Source organism: Cherax quadricarinatus, chromosome 87, assembly GCF_038502225.1.
Source record: "Cherax quadricarinatus isolate ZL_2023a chromosome 87, ASM3850222v1, whole genome shotgun sequence".
NCBI classification, from domain to species: Eukaryota; Metazoa; Arthropoda; class Malacostraca; order Decapoda; family Parastacidae; genus Cherax; species Cherax quadricarinatus.
The window spans coordinates 12,708,862-12,725,168 of NC_091378.1; the positions used below are offsets into that span (position 1 = coordinate 12,708,862).

At 40.6% G+C, this 16,307-nt stretch overlaps 1 protein-coding gene across 1 annotated transcript in view; it reads right to left on the reverse strand.

The window, feature by feature from the left end:
* Positions 1–1,201: 1,201 nt before the first annotated feature.
* The window catches only part of LOC128703810 (TBC1 domain family member 14), a gene marked incomplete at its 3' end in the record, with an annotated part of 456,580 nt that continues 441,474 nt past the window's right edge, over positions 1,202–16,307 (reverse strand). Inside the window, 1 exon segment of the mRNA XM_070103756.1 lies at positions 1,202–1,319. Coding sequence (XP_069959857.1) covers positions 1,202–1,319 — 118 coding nt within the window.

Here is a 16,307-nt window from a genome sequence, read left to right on the forward strand (position 1 = left end):
ACCTTCAAAACTAGGAATGCAAAGCCAATGACGATTCTCTTCAAATCACTTGTTCTCTCTAGGCTGGAATAATGCTCTACACTAGCAGCTCCTCTCAAAGCAAGCAAAATTACAGACCTGGAGAATATACAAAGAACTTTCACTGCACGTATAAGTACCATAAAGCACCTAAATTACTGTATTCCTTAGAATGCAAGTAAGAAAGATACATGATAATATACACTTGGAAAATCCTAGAGACATTGTCCCAAACCTGCACACAGAAATCACTCCCCATGAAAGCAAAAGACTCGGCAGGCAGTGCCATAAGTACACTAGAGACAATAAGTGTCAGGGGCCCAAGACTGTTCAACTGCCTCCCAGCATATGTAAGGGGGATTACTAATAGACCCTTTGAGAGGGAGCTGTCTTCAAAAGGGAGCTGGACAGACACCTAAAATCAATACCTGACCAGCTGAGCTGTGGTTCGCACATCAGGTTGTGTGCAGCCAGCAGTAACAGCCTGGTTGATCAGGCCCTGATCCACCATGAGACCTGGTCATGGACTGGGCCGTGGGGGCGTTGACCCTCAACGTGCCCTCCAGGTGTACTCCAGGTATGAACATAAGTTAGTTGGCTTATGATAAACATTCAACATAAATGCTCTACCAGATCTATGAATATGTATGCCCAGAAATGGAATTATTTCATTTACATCACATTCCATAGTGAACTTAATGGGAGTGATCAGGGAGCTTAATCTGTGTAGAAAGCCATCAGGACTTTCATTGTAAGGCCACAAACAGAGCAGTTGCCTCACACACTGAGTGTCTGAGGTTCAATCCCTGGCATGGGTGAATACACTGGGCATGTTACTTTACACTTGCTCTCCTTTACACCTAGCAGTAAGTAGGTACCCCCAGGATGTGACTGGTGTGAGTTGCATCCTGGGGGACAAGATTAAAGGACCTCACTAGAAATAAGACAGACAGTCGATAACAAACTGACTTTTTTTTGGGTTATCCTGAGTGATTAACCCTCCGGGTTAAAAATCTGAATAAATCTTATTTTATTTTCCTTCAACCATTTGCTATTAGGAAGAAGCACTTGGGTTTTTTCCTATTTTCATTGTGGTATTTTTTAATACTATATTAAGGAACACAGATATTTATAATACTAAACAATACAGATATTTATACTATTAAATAGCACATATATTTACATTGTGTCCCACTTGGGTAATATTTCATTATTCCAGGTAGCAACAGCTGCGGCCAACTGTTCTTCCTGCCTCTGTAGAGTAGCCTGGGCTTTTTTACGTTCCTTAGCCTCCCTCAGTTCTGAAATACATATATAAAGCTATACAAGATATATTAATTCTTTAACATATTAAAAATTTAACTCTTTATTATTCTTACAGACTGAAAGGGACTTGCTCTTTGATAATATATAAAGCCCTATTATGAAGCATGAAATAAATTATTGTATAATAACATCAATGTTATATAATACAACATAATAAAGAAACCCAGATGTCCAGCAAATGTAACAATACACAAATAACCTGCAGGAGATAGCTTGGCTGATCAGTCCCTGATCCACCATGAGGCCTGGTCATGGACGGGGCCACGGGGGCAGTGACCCTCAAAACCCTCTCCAGTTATACTCCAGGTATCTACATCTCCCATACCATCTACATCTCCCACACCATCTACATCTCCCACACCATCTACAATATCCCAAACCATCTACAATATCCCAAACCATCTACATCTCCCACACCATCTACATCTCCCACACCATCTACATCTCCCACACCTACATCTCCCACACCATCTACAACTTCCACATCATCTACATCTCCCTCACCATCTACATCTCCCACACCATCTATATCTCCTACACCATCTACATCTCCCACACCATCTACATCTCCCTCACCATCTACATCTCTCACACCATCTACATCTCCCACACCATCTACATCTCCCTCACCATCTACATCTCCCCCACCATCTACATCTCCCTCACCATCAACATCTCCCTTGCTATCTACATTTCCCACACCATCTACATCTCCCATGCCACCTACATCTCCCACACTATCTACAACTCCCACACCATCTACATCTCCCACACCATCTACATCACCCTCACCATCTACATCACCCTCACCATCTACATCTCCCACACCATCATCAGTATTATTGCAGAAGCTCTACAGCTCCACAGACTCCAAACGAGTCAGTGTATATGTATTCTGGGTCACCACTAGACTATATGGGAATACAGATCGGCCATCACTAATCCAGTAATTAGTCATCTGGCACTAATTTTGGCTAGCATAATTTCAAATTTCTTCATTATACTGACTCAAATCATTATACTGACTCAGAAATTGTGCAGATGGTTGTAAATCCACAGCAACAAGCCAGTGGAGAAGAAAGCAATGAAAAATGAGGAAGATGTAGCAGAAAGTCTATTGATAGGTTAATTAAGGGTATTGTAACCTAACCATTCTGTAATCCGACAAACTCATTAATCCGGCACACTACAGGTCCCAATGATGCTGGATTAGTGATGACTGACCTGTACTGTACTTGTACCATACATCTATAACCTAATCTATCCACCAGAAAATGTAAGGAAAATTACTGTACTGTACTCTATTGTGCTGTACTTTTAACCTTTTCTTTTCAGGTTAACCCTTTGACTGTTTCGATCGTATATATACGTCTTACGAGCCACCGTTTTTGACGTATATATACTCATAAATTCTAGTGGCTTCAAATCAAGCAGGAGAAAGCTGGTAGGCCCACATGTGAGAGAATGGGTCTGTGTGGTCTGTGCGCACCATATAAAAAAATCCTGCAGCACGCAGTGCATGAGAAAAAAAAACTCTGACCATTTTTTTAATTAACTCTTAAACGGTCCAAACGTATATATACATTCTTACGCGTAGCGCCCCAAACGTATATGTACGTTTTATTTTTCCTGCCTTCAAATTTCACACGACTGGCCTGAGATGCATTGTCAGCATAGAATGGGTCCTAAAACTCAGTGTGCGTGGTATTAAAAAAAATCTGGGGCCACTTAGTAGCTTGTGGGAGCGCCAGTTAAACCGAGCGCCAGCTAGAGCAGTGCAGCAAACACCAAGGATTCACTGATATAATGTCATATTAACACTCCTCTTTTAAGAGGAATTGATGTTAACCCCAAGTTTAGGGTCTGTCTATCTCTGTCTGTCTACCTCTGTATCTCTGTCTATCTGTCTATCTCTGTCTACATCTGTCTCTGTCTGTCTCTATCTTTGTCTCTATCTTTTTCAATCTCTCTTACTGTCTGTCTATCTCTGTCTCACAGGTACCTTTGATATACTTTTGAAGAATTTCGAGAGTATATCTAATCTCTGAGCCCGGCCATGGGTCAGGCTCGTCTGGTGGTCACCTGGTCAATCAGGCTGTTGCTGCTGGAGGCCTGCTGCCCCACATATCCAACACAGCCTGGTTGATCTGGCACCTGGTGAAGATACTTGTCTAGTTTCCTTTTGAAGGCTTCAACACTTGTTCCAGCAGTGTTTCCGATATCTTCTGGTAAGATGTTGAAAAGTTTGGGACCCCGGATGTTGATACAGTGTTCCCTTATTGTCCCCAATGCATCCCTGCTCCTCACTGGGCTTATTTTACACTTCCTCCCATATCTCTCACTCCAGTATGTTGTTATGGCAGTGTGCAGATTAGGGACCAAGCCCTCGAGTACCTTCCAGGTATACATGTATATTATCATGTACCTCTCTCTCCTCCGCTCCAATGAGTACATGTTCAAGACTTGCAGGCGTTCCCAGTAGTGTAGGTGCTTTACTGGCTCAATGTGAGCCGTAAACGACCTCTGTATTTGTTCCAGCTCCGATATTTCTCCTGCCCTGAACGGGGCCGTCAGCATTGAGCAATATTCTAAGTGAGGGAGGACTAGCGATTTGAAGAGTGTCACCATCAGCATTGTTTCCCTTGTTTTGAAAGTTCTCAATACCCACCCAGTCATCTTCCTGGCTGCCGTGATCTTTGTCTTGTTATGGTCTTTAAAAGAAAGGTCCGCTGACATAGTTATTCCTAGGTCTTTTACGTGTTCCTTACATTCTATTTGGTGACCCTCTTGAGTTTTGTATATAGTGCTCCTTTTGAGTTCTTCATTCTTTCCATACCTAAGCAGCTGGAACTTTTCACCATTGAACGTCATGTTGTTCTCCACTGCCCACTGGAAAACCCTGTTTATGTCTTCCTGTACTTTTTCAGTGTCCTCTACCGTGCTGACTTTCATGCTTATTTTAGTGTCATCAGCAAATGATGATATAAAAGTGTGCTGGGTGTTTTTGTCTATGTCTGCTATGAGGATGAGGAATGGCAGAGGTGCCAAGACAGTGCCTTGGGGCACTGAGCTTTTGACCTCACTGATGCTGGATCTTGCCATGTTCACTACCACCTTTTGTGTTGTGTGTGTTAGGAAACCAAAAATCCATCTGCCTACCTTCCCCGTAATGCCCATGGCCTTCATTTTGTGCGCTATCACTCCATGATCACATTTGTCAAACGCCTTTGCAAAATCTGTGTAAATCACATCTGCGTTTTGGTTGTCTTCCAATTCCTCCGTAATTCTGTCATAATGGTTCAGCAGCTGTGACAGATATGATCGTCCTGCTCTAAAACCATGCTGGTTCGGGTTATGTTGGTTGTGCTCGTCCATGAAATTTGTAACCTGCTGTCTCATCACTCTTTTGAAGATTTTCATGATGTGAGAGGTTAGGGCTACTGGTCTGTAATTTTTAGCTAGTGCTCTACTGCCTCCCTTGTGCAAAGGAGCTATGTCTGCACTCTTTAAGGCCTCCGGTATTTCACCTAGATCTAAGCTCTTTCTCCAAAGAATACTGAGGGCTCGTGCTAGTGGTACTTTGCACTTCTTTATAAATAGAGCATTCCATGAATCTGGTCCAGGTGCTGAGTGAGTGGGCATGTTTTCCATTTCTTTTTCAAAATCTATGGGATTTGTACTAATGTCAGTTAGTTGGTCTGTGCGGCCTTCTTCTGGAGTGAAAAATATTTCTGCATTTTCTACCTTGCTGTCATTTAGTGGGTTACTGAACACCGACTCGTACTGTTCTTTTAGTATTTCACTCATTTCCTGTTCATCGTCATTATACGTCTCCTCTCAGTAATGGTCCAATTCTACAGGTAGTTCTTAGCTTGGATTTTGTGTAGGAATAGAAATATATTTGGGTTTCTTGCAATATCCTGTATGGCCCTTTGCTCCCTTTGTACTTCTTCTGTGAGGTATGACATCCTAAGTTTTTGCTCTAATTCATTGATGTCTATGCTAAATACAAGTATACATAGTGTAAATTACCTAGGATAACCCAAAAAATCCAGACAAAGTGCTATACTCTGCTTGAAGATGTGAGTAAACGTGATGACGACGCAGTCTTGTGGCTCTCTCTGAGACAGAGAGCTAAATGGATAGACAGATAGACAGGGAGCTTGACAGACAGACAAATAGACAGACATGTTTGTGTACCAGCAAAAACAAAGTGAAGGTGATGCTCATCAAATATCACCTTTAATCTTTTCTTATCAGCTGCACCCTCCCCCACCCTCGTGTATGCTCATCAAATGTGTATGCTCATCAAACGTCAGCTCTTATCAGTTATCATCTCATCTTATCATGTTACTGTCAGGGGTGGACTTTGTTTTTCATGCTTCAAGGGAACTTATTATTACCTATTATTATTATTACGTATTATTCTTCTCCTCCTCCTTCTCCTCCTCCTCCTCCTCCTCCTCCATCTCCTCCTCCTCCTCCTCTTCCTTCTACTACTTCTCCTTCTCCTTCTCCTTCTCCTCCTCCTCCTCCTCCTCCTCCTCCTTCTCCTCCTCCTCATTGTTATTATATACTTCTACATATCCAAAACATTGCTGGGACATATGATACATACTTTGTATATATTCCAAGACAATAGTAAATGGCTAAGGCAGGTGTAAATATCCACCTGTCAGTGTGTTTGTGACAATTTGAGTACAATTTCGATACCTAATACAGTGGACCCCCGCATAACGATATTAATCCATTCCTGAGAGCTCATTGTTATGCGAAATTATCGTTATGCGAATGAATTTTCCCCATAAGAAATAATGGAAATCAAATTAATCCATGCAAGACACCCCAAAGTATAAAAATAAAAAATTTTACCACATGAAATATTAATTTTAATACACACAAACTGAAAAAGGCATGCACAGTTACATGACACTTACCTTTATTGAATATCTGGTGATGATTGATGGGATGGGATGGGAGGAGAGAGTCTAGTGTTTAGAAGGGGAATCCCCTTCCATTAAGACTTGAGGTGTCAAGTCCTTTTCTGGGGTTACTTCCCTTCTTCTTTTAATGCCACTAGGACCAGCTTCAGAGTCACTGGACTTCTGTCGCACAACATATCTGTCCATAGTGGCCTGTACCTCTCGTTCCTTTATGACTTTCCTAAAGTGTTTCACAACAATGTCAGTGTAATAGTCACCAGCACGGCTTGCAATAGCTGTGTTAGGGTGATTGTCATCAAAAAAGGTTTGCACTTTAAGCCACATTCCACACATTTCCTTAATCTTTGAAGTAGGCAACTTCTTCAATTTCTTTCTCCCCTCCTCCGAACCAGTTTCCTCAGGTCTGGTCTCTTGCTGTTGAAGTTGATCTAGCAGCTCATCAGTGGTTAGTTCTTCATTGTCCTCCTCCACCAACTCTTCCACATCATCCCCACTAACCTCCAACCCCAAGGACTTTCCCAATGCCACATTGGATTCCTCAACTGGCATAGGATTCCCAGGGTTAGCCTCAAACCCTTCAAAATCCCTTTGGTCTACACATTCTGGCCACAGTTTCTTCCAAGCAGAGTTCAAGGTCCTCTTAGTCACTCCCTCCCAAGCCTTACCTATAAGGTTTACACAATTGAGGATATTAAAGTGATCTCTCCAAAACTCTCTTAGAGTCAGTTGAGTTTCTGAGGTCAAAAACTTCACCTTAATGAAGCTCATGTCCCCATAAAGTCGCTCTGCCACGTCTGTAGGATGACCAGGGGCATTGTCTAACACCAGGAGGCACTTAAGGTCTAATTTCTTTTCAGTTAGGTAATCTTTCACATTGGGGGCAAATGCTTGGTGTAACCAGTCATAGAAAAAGGCCCTAGTGACCCATGCCTTACTGTTTGCCCTCCACAGCACACACAAATTAGCCTTGAGGATATTCTTTTGCCTGAACATTCTGGGAGTTTCTGAGTGATACACTAATAAAGGCTTCACTTTGCAATCACCACTAGCATTGGAACACATCAACAGAGTAAGCCTGTCTTTCATAGGCTTATGTCCTGGGAGTGCCTTTTCCTCCTGAGTAATGTAGGTCCTGCTTGGCATTTTCTTCCAAAACAGGCCTGTTTCATCACAATTAAACACTTGTTCAGGTTTCAGTCCTTCACTGTCTATGTACTCCTTGAATTCCTGCACATATTTTTCAGCTGCTTTGTGGTCCGAACTGGCAGCCTCACCATGCCTTATCACACTATGTATGCCACTATGCTTCTTAAATCTCTCAAACCAACCTTTGCTGGCCTTAAATTCACTCACATCATCACTAGTTGCAGGCATTTTTTTAATTAAATCCTCATGCAACTTCCTAGCCTTTACACTTATGGTCACTTCAGAGATGCTATCTCCTGCTATCTGTTTTTCATTTATCCATACCAATAAGAGTCTCTCAACATCTTCCATCACTTGCGATCTCTGTTTCGAAAACACAGTTGAACTTTTGGCAAGAACAGCTTCCTTGATTGCCGTTTTGTTGGACACAATAGCAGCGATGGTTGATTGGGGTTTACTATACAACCTGGCCAGCTCGGAGACACGCACTCCACTTTCATACTTATCAATGATCTCTTTCTTCATCTCTATAGTAATTCTCACCCTTATTGCTGTAGGGTTGGCACTAGAAGCTTTCTTGGGGCCCATGGTCACTTATTTTGCAGATAAAATCACCAAAAACACTGTAATAATACAAAATGTTCCGACTGTATGCTTGGATGTTACCGCGGAGGCTGGCTGGTAAACAATGCCACCGGCGGAACATGTGAGGCTGGCTCAGGCCGCACATTAGACGCGTCTCGGACGAATAGCGTTGAGCGGGTTTTTTAGCAGTATGCGAGGCAAAATCTTAGCGATAAAATGTATCGGTATGCGGATTTAACGTTATGTGATGCCAACGGTATGCGGGGGTCCACTGTACTAGTGTCAGAACAAAGATTGGTTATAAAATGACAAGAACTACTACAAACTGTAATTATCAGAACATAAAAATTACATAAATATGAAAAATAGAAAAAAAGGTATATCGGCAACACTTCTGCAAGCAGCAGGACTCGATGTTGCTGTCACATGAGCATCCAGTGCCAACTTCTCGGCCTCATCTCAGTAAGTACTGACCCTAAATTTTTTTTTTATTCTACAATACTTAAAAAAATGTGCTCTTTTTTCTATAAAAAAAAAACTTTTTTTTTTTTCAAAATATTCGGGGCGCTGCGCGAGTGAACATATATATACGTTTGGACCGTTTAAGGGTTAAAATGCCGACTTTGTGGTCTATTTTCGTATAGTATTTATGGTTGTATTCTCGTTTTCTTGGTCTCATTTGATAGAATGGAGAACATGTTATAGAAATAGAGATGATTTTGATTGCTTTTACTATAAAAAGAACCTTGAAATGGAGCTCAAAGTACGGGAAATGTTTGATTTTTGCCAATGTTCAAAAGTAAACAAATGATGTCATTATCCAATAAATGTCCAACTAGCCATTCTAATATGCAGTCATGAATGGGTTGACATTTATACAATTATTACAATATTGCAGTAGTCTGCATAACAAATCTTCTATTTTTTGTTTGAATAAAAATTCAAAATAGAAAGCAAGAGTAATATCAGAGGGGCCTGGAGACGTGACTGATGAACAAAGAAAAATGTTATTTTAGAGTCAGGAATGTCTGCATTGTTCATTCTGGACCCTATTTGGAAATTGGCATATTTAACTTTCGTGAAATTGGCCAAATTGCCACTTTCTGACCACTTTACTGGGTAGTTGAAATCAGTAAATGGGCAGTTTCTTGTACTCAGTCAATAGAACAAATGGAGTTCTAAAGAAATAGTTATGAGTTTGGTCGACTGGAACAATGAAATTAGCCGAAAATAGGGCTCAAAGTGGGGGAAATCGCCGATTCGTTAATATTGCTGAGGCCGCTAACTTCGCGAGAGCGTAATTCCGTAAGCTTTCCATCAAATTTCATACTTTTGGTGTTACAGTGGAACCTCTACTTGCAAGTTTAATCCGTTCCATGACCTTGCTCGCAACTGGATTTGCTCATTTGCAGAATCAATTTTCCTCATTTAAATTAATTGAAATGCAATTACAGTAATCTGTTCCAGTGGAATTCTGTACTTCAATAATTTCGCTAATATCAACTCTACGGCTTATTTATCTATCTCACTTCAACTAATATGACATAATAAACAATATAAATAACATAGAAACCTGATACATACTCTAAAATGAATAAAATATGTCATTCATGTAGTGGTATGGGCAGTGTCGGCGGTGGACGAGAGTTTGTCTGGAGACCGAGTAAAATACTTCATGAATAATTTCGCTAATATCATCTATACGGTTTATTTATATATCACGGTTCATCTAATATGACATAACAGACAATATAAATAGCACAGAAACACGATATACAGTGGACCCCCGCATAGCGAACGCCTTGCATAGCGAACAATCCGCATAGCGAACGCTTTGTTCGCTGAAATTTTGCCCCGCATAGTAGACAAAAACCCGCTCAGCGAACTTCGTCCGAGACGCGTCCAATGTGGGCCCTCAGCCAGCCTCACATGTGCCGCCCGTCCCATTGTTTACCAGCTAGCCTCCGCGGTAACATTCAAGCATACACTCGGAATATTTCGTATTATTACAGTGTTTTCGGTGCTGTTTCTGGAAAATAAGTGACCATGGGCCCCAAGAAAGCTTCTAGTGCCAACCCTGTGGTAAAAAGGGTGAGAATTAGTATGGAAATTAAGAAAGATTTTGAAGGGTTTGGGGCTAACCCTGAGAAGCCTATGCCAGTTGTGGAATCCATTGTGCCTACTTCAAAAATTAAGGAAATGTGTGCACAGTGGGTTGAACTGCAAACCTTTATGGATGAAAATCACCCTGACACAGCTGTTGCAAGCCGTGCTGGTGACTATTTCAATGACAATGTTATGGCCCATTTTAGGAAAGTCTTGAAGGAACGGGAGGTACAGAGCTCTATGGACAGATTTGTTGTGCGACAGAGGTCCAGTGACTCTCAAGCTGGTCCTAGTGGCATTAAAAGAAGAAGGGAAGTAACCCCAGAAAAGGACTTGCTACCTCAAGTCCTAATGGAAGGGGATTCCCCTTCTAAACAGTAAGAAGATAATGCTCTCCCCTCCTCCCATCCCATCAATCATCACCAGATCTTCAATAAAAGTAAGTGTCATGTAATTGTGCATGCCTTTTTCAGTTTGTGTGTACTAAAATTAACATTTTTTTGTGGTAAAAAAATTTTTTTTTCATACTTTTGGGTGTCTTGCACGGATTAATTTTATTTCCATTATTTCTTATGGGGAAAATTAATTCGCATAGCGACCATTTCGCATAACGACCAGCCCTCTTGCACGGATTAAGTTCGCTATGCGGGGGTCCACTGTATACTCTAGAATGAATAAAATATGTCATTATGTAACAGGTGGAGGCGGCCACAACCGCTCCCTCTTTGTTGTGGTAAACACTGCCATCTAGTGACGGCCTTTTGAAGCCGTCTATTATTATAATTATTATATGTAGTACTTTATTATTATATATGTTTTATTATTATTATTATTATTATTATTATTATTGTATTATACAGTGGACCCCCGCATAGCGAACTTAATCCATGCAAGAGGGCTGGTCGTTATGCGAAATGTTCGCTATGCGAATTAATTTTCCCCATAAGAAATAATGGAAATAAAATTAATCCGTGCAAGACACCCAAAAGTATGAAAAAAAAAATTTTTTACCACAAAAAAATGTTAATTTTAGTACACACAAACTGAAAAAGGCATGCACAATTACATGACACTTACTTTTATTGAAGATCTGGTGATGATTGATGGGATGGGAGGAGGGGAGAGCATTATCTTCTTACTGTTTAGAAGGGGAATCCCCTTCCATTAGGACTTGAGGTAGCAAGTCCTTTTCTGGGGTTACTTCCCTTCTTCTTTTAATGCCACTAGGACCAGCTTGAGAGTCACTGGACCTCTGTCGCACAACAAATCTGTCCATAGAGCTCTGTACCTCCCGTTCCTTCAAGACTTTCCTAAAATGGGCCATAACATTGTCATTGAAATAGTCACCAGCACGGCTTGCAACAGCTGTGTCAGGGTGATTTTCATCCATAAAGGTTTGCAGTTCAACCCACTGTGCACACATTTCCTTAATTTTTGAAGTAGGCACAATGGATTCCACAACTGGCATAGGCTTCTCAGGGTTAGCCCCAAACCCTTCAAAATCTTTCTTAATTTCCATACTAATTCTCACCCTTTTTACCACAGGGTTGGCACTAGAAGCTTTCTTGGGGCCCATGGTCACTTATTTTCCAGAAACAGCACCGAAAACACTGTAATAATACGAAATATTCCGAGTGTATGCTTGAATGTTACCGCGGAGGCTAGCTGGTAAACAATGGGACGGGCGGCACATGTGAGGCTGGCTGAGGGCCCACATTGGACGCGTCTCGGACGAAGTTCGCTGAGCGGGTTTTTGTCTACTATGCGGGGCAAAATTTCAGCGAACAAAGCGTTCGCTATGCGGATTGTTCGCTATGCAAGGCGTTCGCTATGCGGGGGTCCACTGTACTATTATTATTATTATTATACATATTGTTATTAGTCATATTATTATTATACATATTATTATTGTTGTTATTATTATTATTATTATTATTATTATTATTATTATTATTATTATTATTATTATTATTATTACAGTGGACCCCCGGTTAACGATATTTTTTCACTCCAGAAGTATGTTCAGGTGCCAGTACTGACCGAATTTGTTCCCATAAGAAATATTGTGAAGTAGATTAGTCCATTTCAGACCCCCAAACATACACGTACAAACACACTTACATAAATACACTTACATAATTGGTCGCATTCGGAGGTAATCGTTATGCGGGGGTCCACTGTATTATTATTATTATTATTATTATTATTATTATTATTATTATTATTATTATTATTATTATTATTATATAAATTATTTGTAATTTTTATTCACACAAAAAATATAAGATTTACTGTTATTCCTTATTGCAATAATTGTATAAATATGTCAACCCAAGCAATGGACCATTTCTCCTAGGTTGAGCTCAATTTCAAGGCACTTTTCGTCATGAAAGCAATCAAAATCATATCTATTTCTGTAATATATCTTCCATTCTATCAAATGAGACCAATAAAACGAGAATACAACCATAAAAAAACATTCAAAATTACCACTAAGGGGTGGCTAATTGCTGAGAAATGAACTCCATTATTTATGCTTAGATTTCTTTCATTTTTGGTGTACATTAAGAAGCATCTTTCCATCATACACTGCCCAAGTTTCAATAAGATAGTCCAACAAACAAATGAGATACAATTCCCGAGATCAAGAGCAAGAGTCCCTCACCAGTGTCAAGGAACCTGCCTTGAGGTCTGCTCGCTTGTGGAAATTTTGCTTGCGTATGGAAGCAAAAAATCGACCCATCGACTGCTCGTATTTGGAAAAACTCGCACATGGACACGCTCGCAAGTAGAGGTTCCACTGTATTACCATCGGGAAAAGATTCTCTATCATCTCATAAGAAAAAATAATTTTTTTGTTTTTAATTTTTGCAACACCAGGAGACACCTCAGGATTTGGAGTTGCGACAGTCAAGGGGTTAATTTACAGGTTAAATATTGTACAGCCTCTCCTCACTTGACGATGGAGTTCTGTTCCTAAGATCACAATGTTAAATGAATTCATCGCTAAGTGAGGAGCATACTATAATGGTAGCGAGTTTGTGTCAACCATATTTGATATTATTTTAATGTTACCTTTGCACCATTTATAACATTTCTGGTATATTTTTAAATGTTTATACAATAGTGTACTGTACAGTGGACCCTCGATAATCGTAAGGCTCGAAAGTCGTAATTTTTGGAAATCATAATTTTTTGTTTGTCAAAACATTGACTCACAAATCGTCATTTGACTTGCAAATAGTCGTTTGTCCTAGAAGCGTACTCATGCCCCAGAGCCGCCTTGTGCTCCCTTCCCAGCCAGTGTGGCATTGTTTACCAGTGAGTGACAGTCCCCTCGCTTGTTCATATGAAATATTTCATAATACAGTGGAACCTCAAAAATCGAACTTAATCCGTTCCATGAGCTAGTTCTAAATTCGAAAAGTCTGAAATTCGAAGCAATATTTCCCATAAGAAATAATAGAAATACAATTAATCCGTTCCAGAAACCCAAAAATATTCACACAAAAAATACATTTTATAGAGATTAATTACAGTTTTACATACAACAAATACTATAGTTTTTAATTATGTATCTGGAGAGAGAGTTTATCTGGAGAGAGTTCCGGGGGTCAACGCCCCCGCGGCCCGGTCTGTGACCAGGCCTCCTTAGGTCAGTGTCCCAGGATGCGACCCACACCAGTCGACTAACACCCAGGTACCCATTTTACTGATGGGGAACATAGACAACAGGTGGAAAGAAACACGTCCAATGTTTCTACTCTGGCTGGGAATCGAACCCAGGCCCTCACCGTGTGAAGCGAGAGCGTTAACCACCAGGCCATTTTTACTTACATTTTTACTTACCTTTATTGAAGATTGGTGATGGCATCTGGAAGATAGGGAGGAGGAGAGAGGGAGTTGGGGTTAGTGTTTGGAAGGAGAATCTCCCTCCATGAGGACTTCAGGTAAAGCCCTCTCTGGGGTTACTTCCCTTCTCTGTCTTTTAATGCCACTAGGACCAGCTTGAGAGTCACTGGACCCCTGTCTCACAAAATAACTGTCCACACTCCTCTGTTTCTGGCACCTCTTTAACATTTCCCTAAAATGGGACATGGTTCTGTCACTGAACTTGTTGCAAAGATGGCTTGTTTCAGCTTGCTCAGGGTGGTACTTCTGCACAAACATTTGGACATCATTCCACTTGGCACAAATCCCCTTAATCTTTGAAGAAGGCACCTCATCCACTCCCTATATTAACACCTTTCGCAACATCAGCCTCCTTGATTTGTTCTTTCTTTGACAGGATAGAACCTATGGTCGACTTGTTTTTCCCATACATCCTGGCAAGCTCAACAAGTCTCACACCACTCTCATACTTCTGTATTATTTCCTTCTTCACATCTATGGTGTTTCTCACTTTCTTTACCACAGGGGTACCACTAGCAAGTTTCTTTGGGCCCATGGCAGCTTATTTCACAGTCCCACAAGCATTAAACACAACGAAATAATCGTAAAATGCGTGAATGAGAGCGCAGGTTAGTGTTCACTCAAGCATAAACAAAGCTAGACTGCTCACGGCGCCTGCGTGGGGACACGGACAGAGCGGGTGGCAGACAGGTCCCGTACCTGGCGGTCCAAAAATAGGGGCGCGTTCGATAATAGGGACATAGTTTGTCCGAAAAAATGGTCCTATTTTCGAAACGTTTGATATGTGATACGTTCGATTTTTGAGGTTCCACTGTATTCCATTCATTTCAGTGCTTGCAATTGCTAAATAAGCTACCATGGCTCCAAAGAAAGCTCCTAGTGCCATGCCTTTGGTAAAGGTGAGAAATACAATTGAATTCAAGAAAAACTTCATTGAACAATATGAAAGTGGCATATGTGTGGCTGAACTGGCCAGGATGTATAAGAAACCCCATACAACCATAGCTTCCATCGTGGCCAAAAAAATGGAAATCATGGAAGCTGTTGTTGCAAAGAGGGTAAATATGCTGACAAAAATGAGATCGCCAGAACTCGAAGATGTTGAGAAGTTAGTCTTATGCAGCTGCTTATTTGTAAAAAGGCTAGGCAGTTGCATGATGATCTCGTAAAGAAATTGCCTGCAACTAGTACTGATATTTGTGAATTTAAGGCCAGCAAATGCTGGTTTGAGATATTTAAGAACCGTAGTGGCATACACAGTGTGATAAGGCATAACGATGCTGAAAGTTTGGACAAAATTGCAGCTACAAAATTCGTAAATGAATTCAAGGAGTACATACAGATTGAACAATTAAAACCACAATGAGTGTTCAATTGTGACGAAACAGGCCTCTTTTGGAAGAAAATGCCAAAGAGGACCAACATTACTAAGGAAGAAAAGAGACTGCCAGGACATAAGCCTATGAAAGACAGGCTGATGCTAATGTTTTGTAGTAATGCTAGTGGGGATTTCAAAGTGAAGCCGTTACTAGTGTATCATTCTGAAAATCCCAGAGTGTTCAAGAAAAACAATGTTATGAAGAGTAAATTGTGTGTGTTTTGGAAAGCTAATAATACGGTATGAATCAAGAGGGAAATTTTCATTGAGTGGTTCAATGAAGTGTTTGGCCCCAGTGTGAAGAATTACCTCCTGGAAAAGAAATTGGATCTCAAGTGCCTCCTGCTAATAATTACAGAGTGTACCACTAGAACGCCTAGCATGGCTAGGCATTTCGGGCAGACTTAGTTTAATTCTTTATTTTAAAATATTACAAATTATGAGGTAAGTTGGTATTATGGCTAAGTGACTAAATACTAGTTTGTGAGTTTAGCAATGTGAATGCTTTTGTTTTGGCACTATACATAGTTTCAATATTGGAGTATCACAGGGCAACTTATGACTAGTTAAGATTCATTATTTTGAGATTGAGATTGATATTCCTGTTTATGGTCAAATGGGTGAGTGAGTGTAAGTGTTAACCACCAGGTGGTATTCGTGTAATTAGTTGACAGAGTGTATCAGGGAGATAAGATGTTTTCTGATGGTAGTTTTGAAGGTGATGAATGTGTCTGCAGTTTTAGAATTTTCAGGTAGGGTGTTCCAGATTTTAGGGCCTTTGACATACATTGAATTTTTGTAAAGGTTTAGTCGGACACGGGGAATGTCATAGAGATGTTTGTGTCTGGTGTTGAGCCTGTGGGTTCTGTCGCAACTATCAAGAAAGCGTTTTA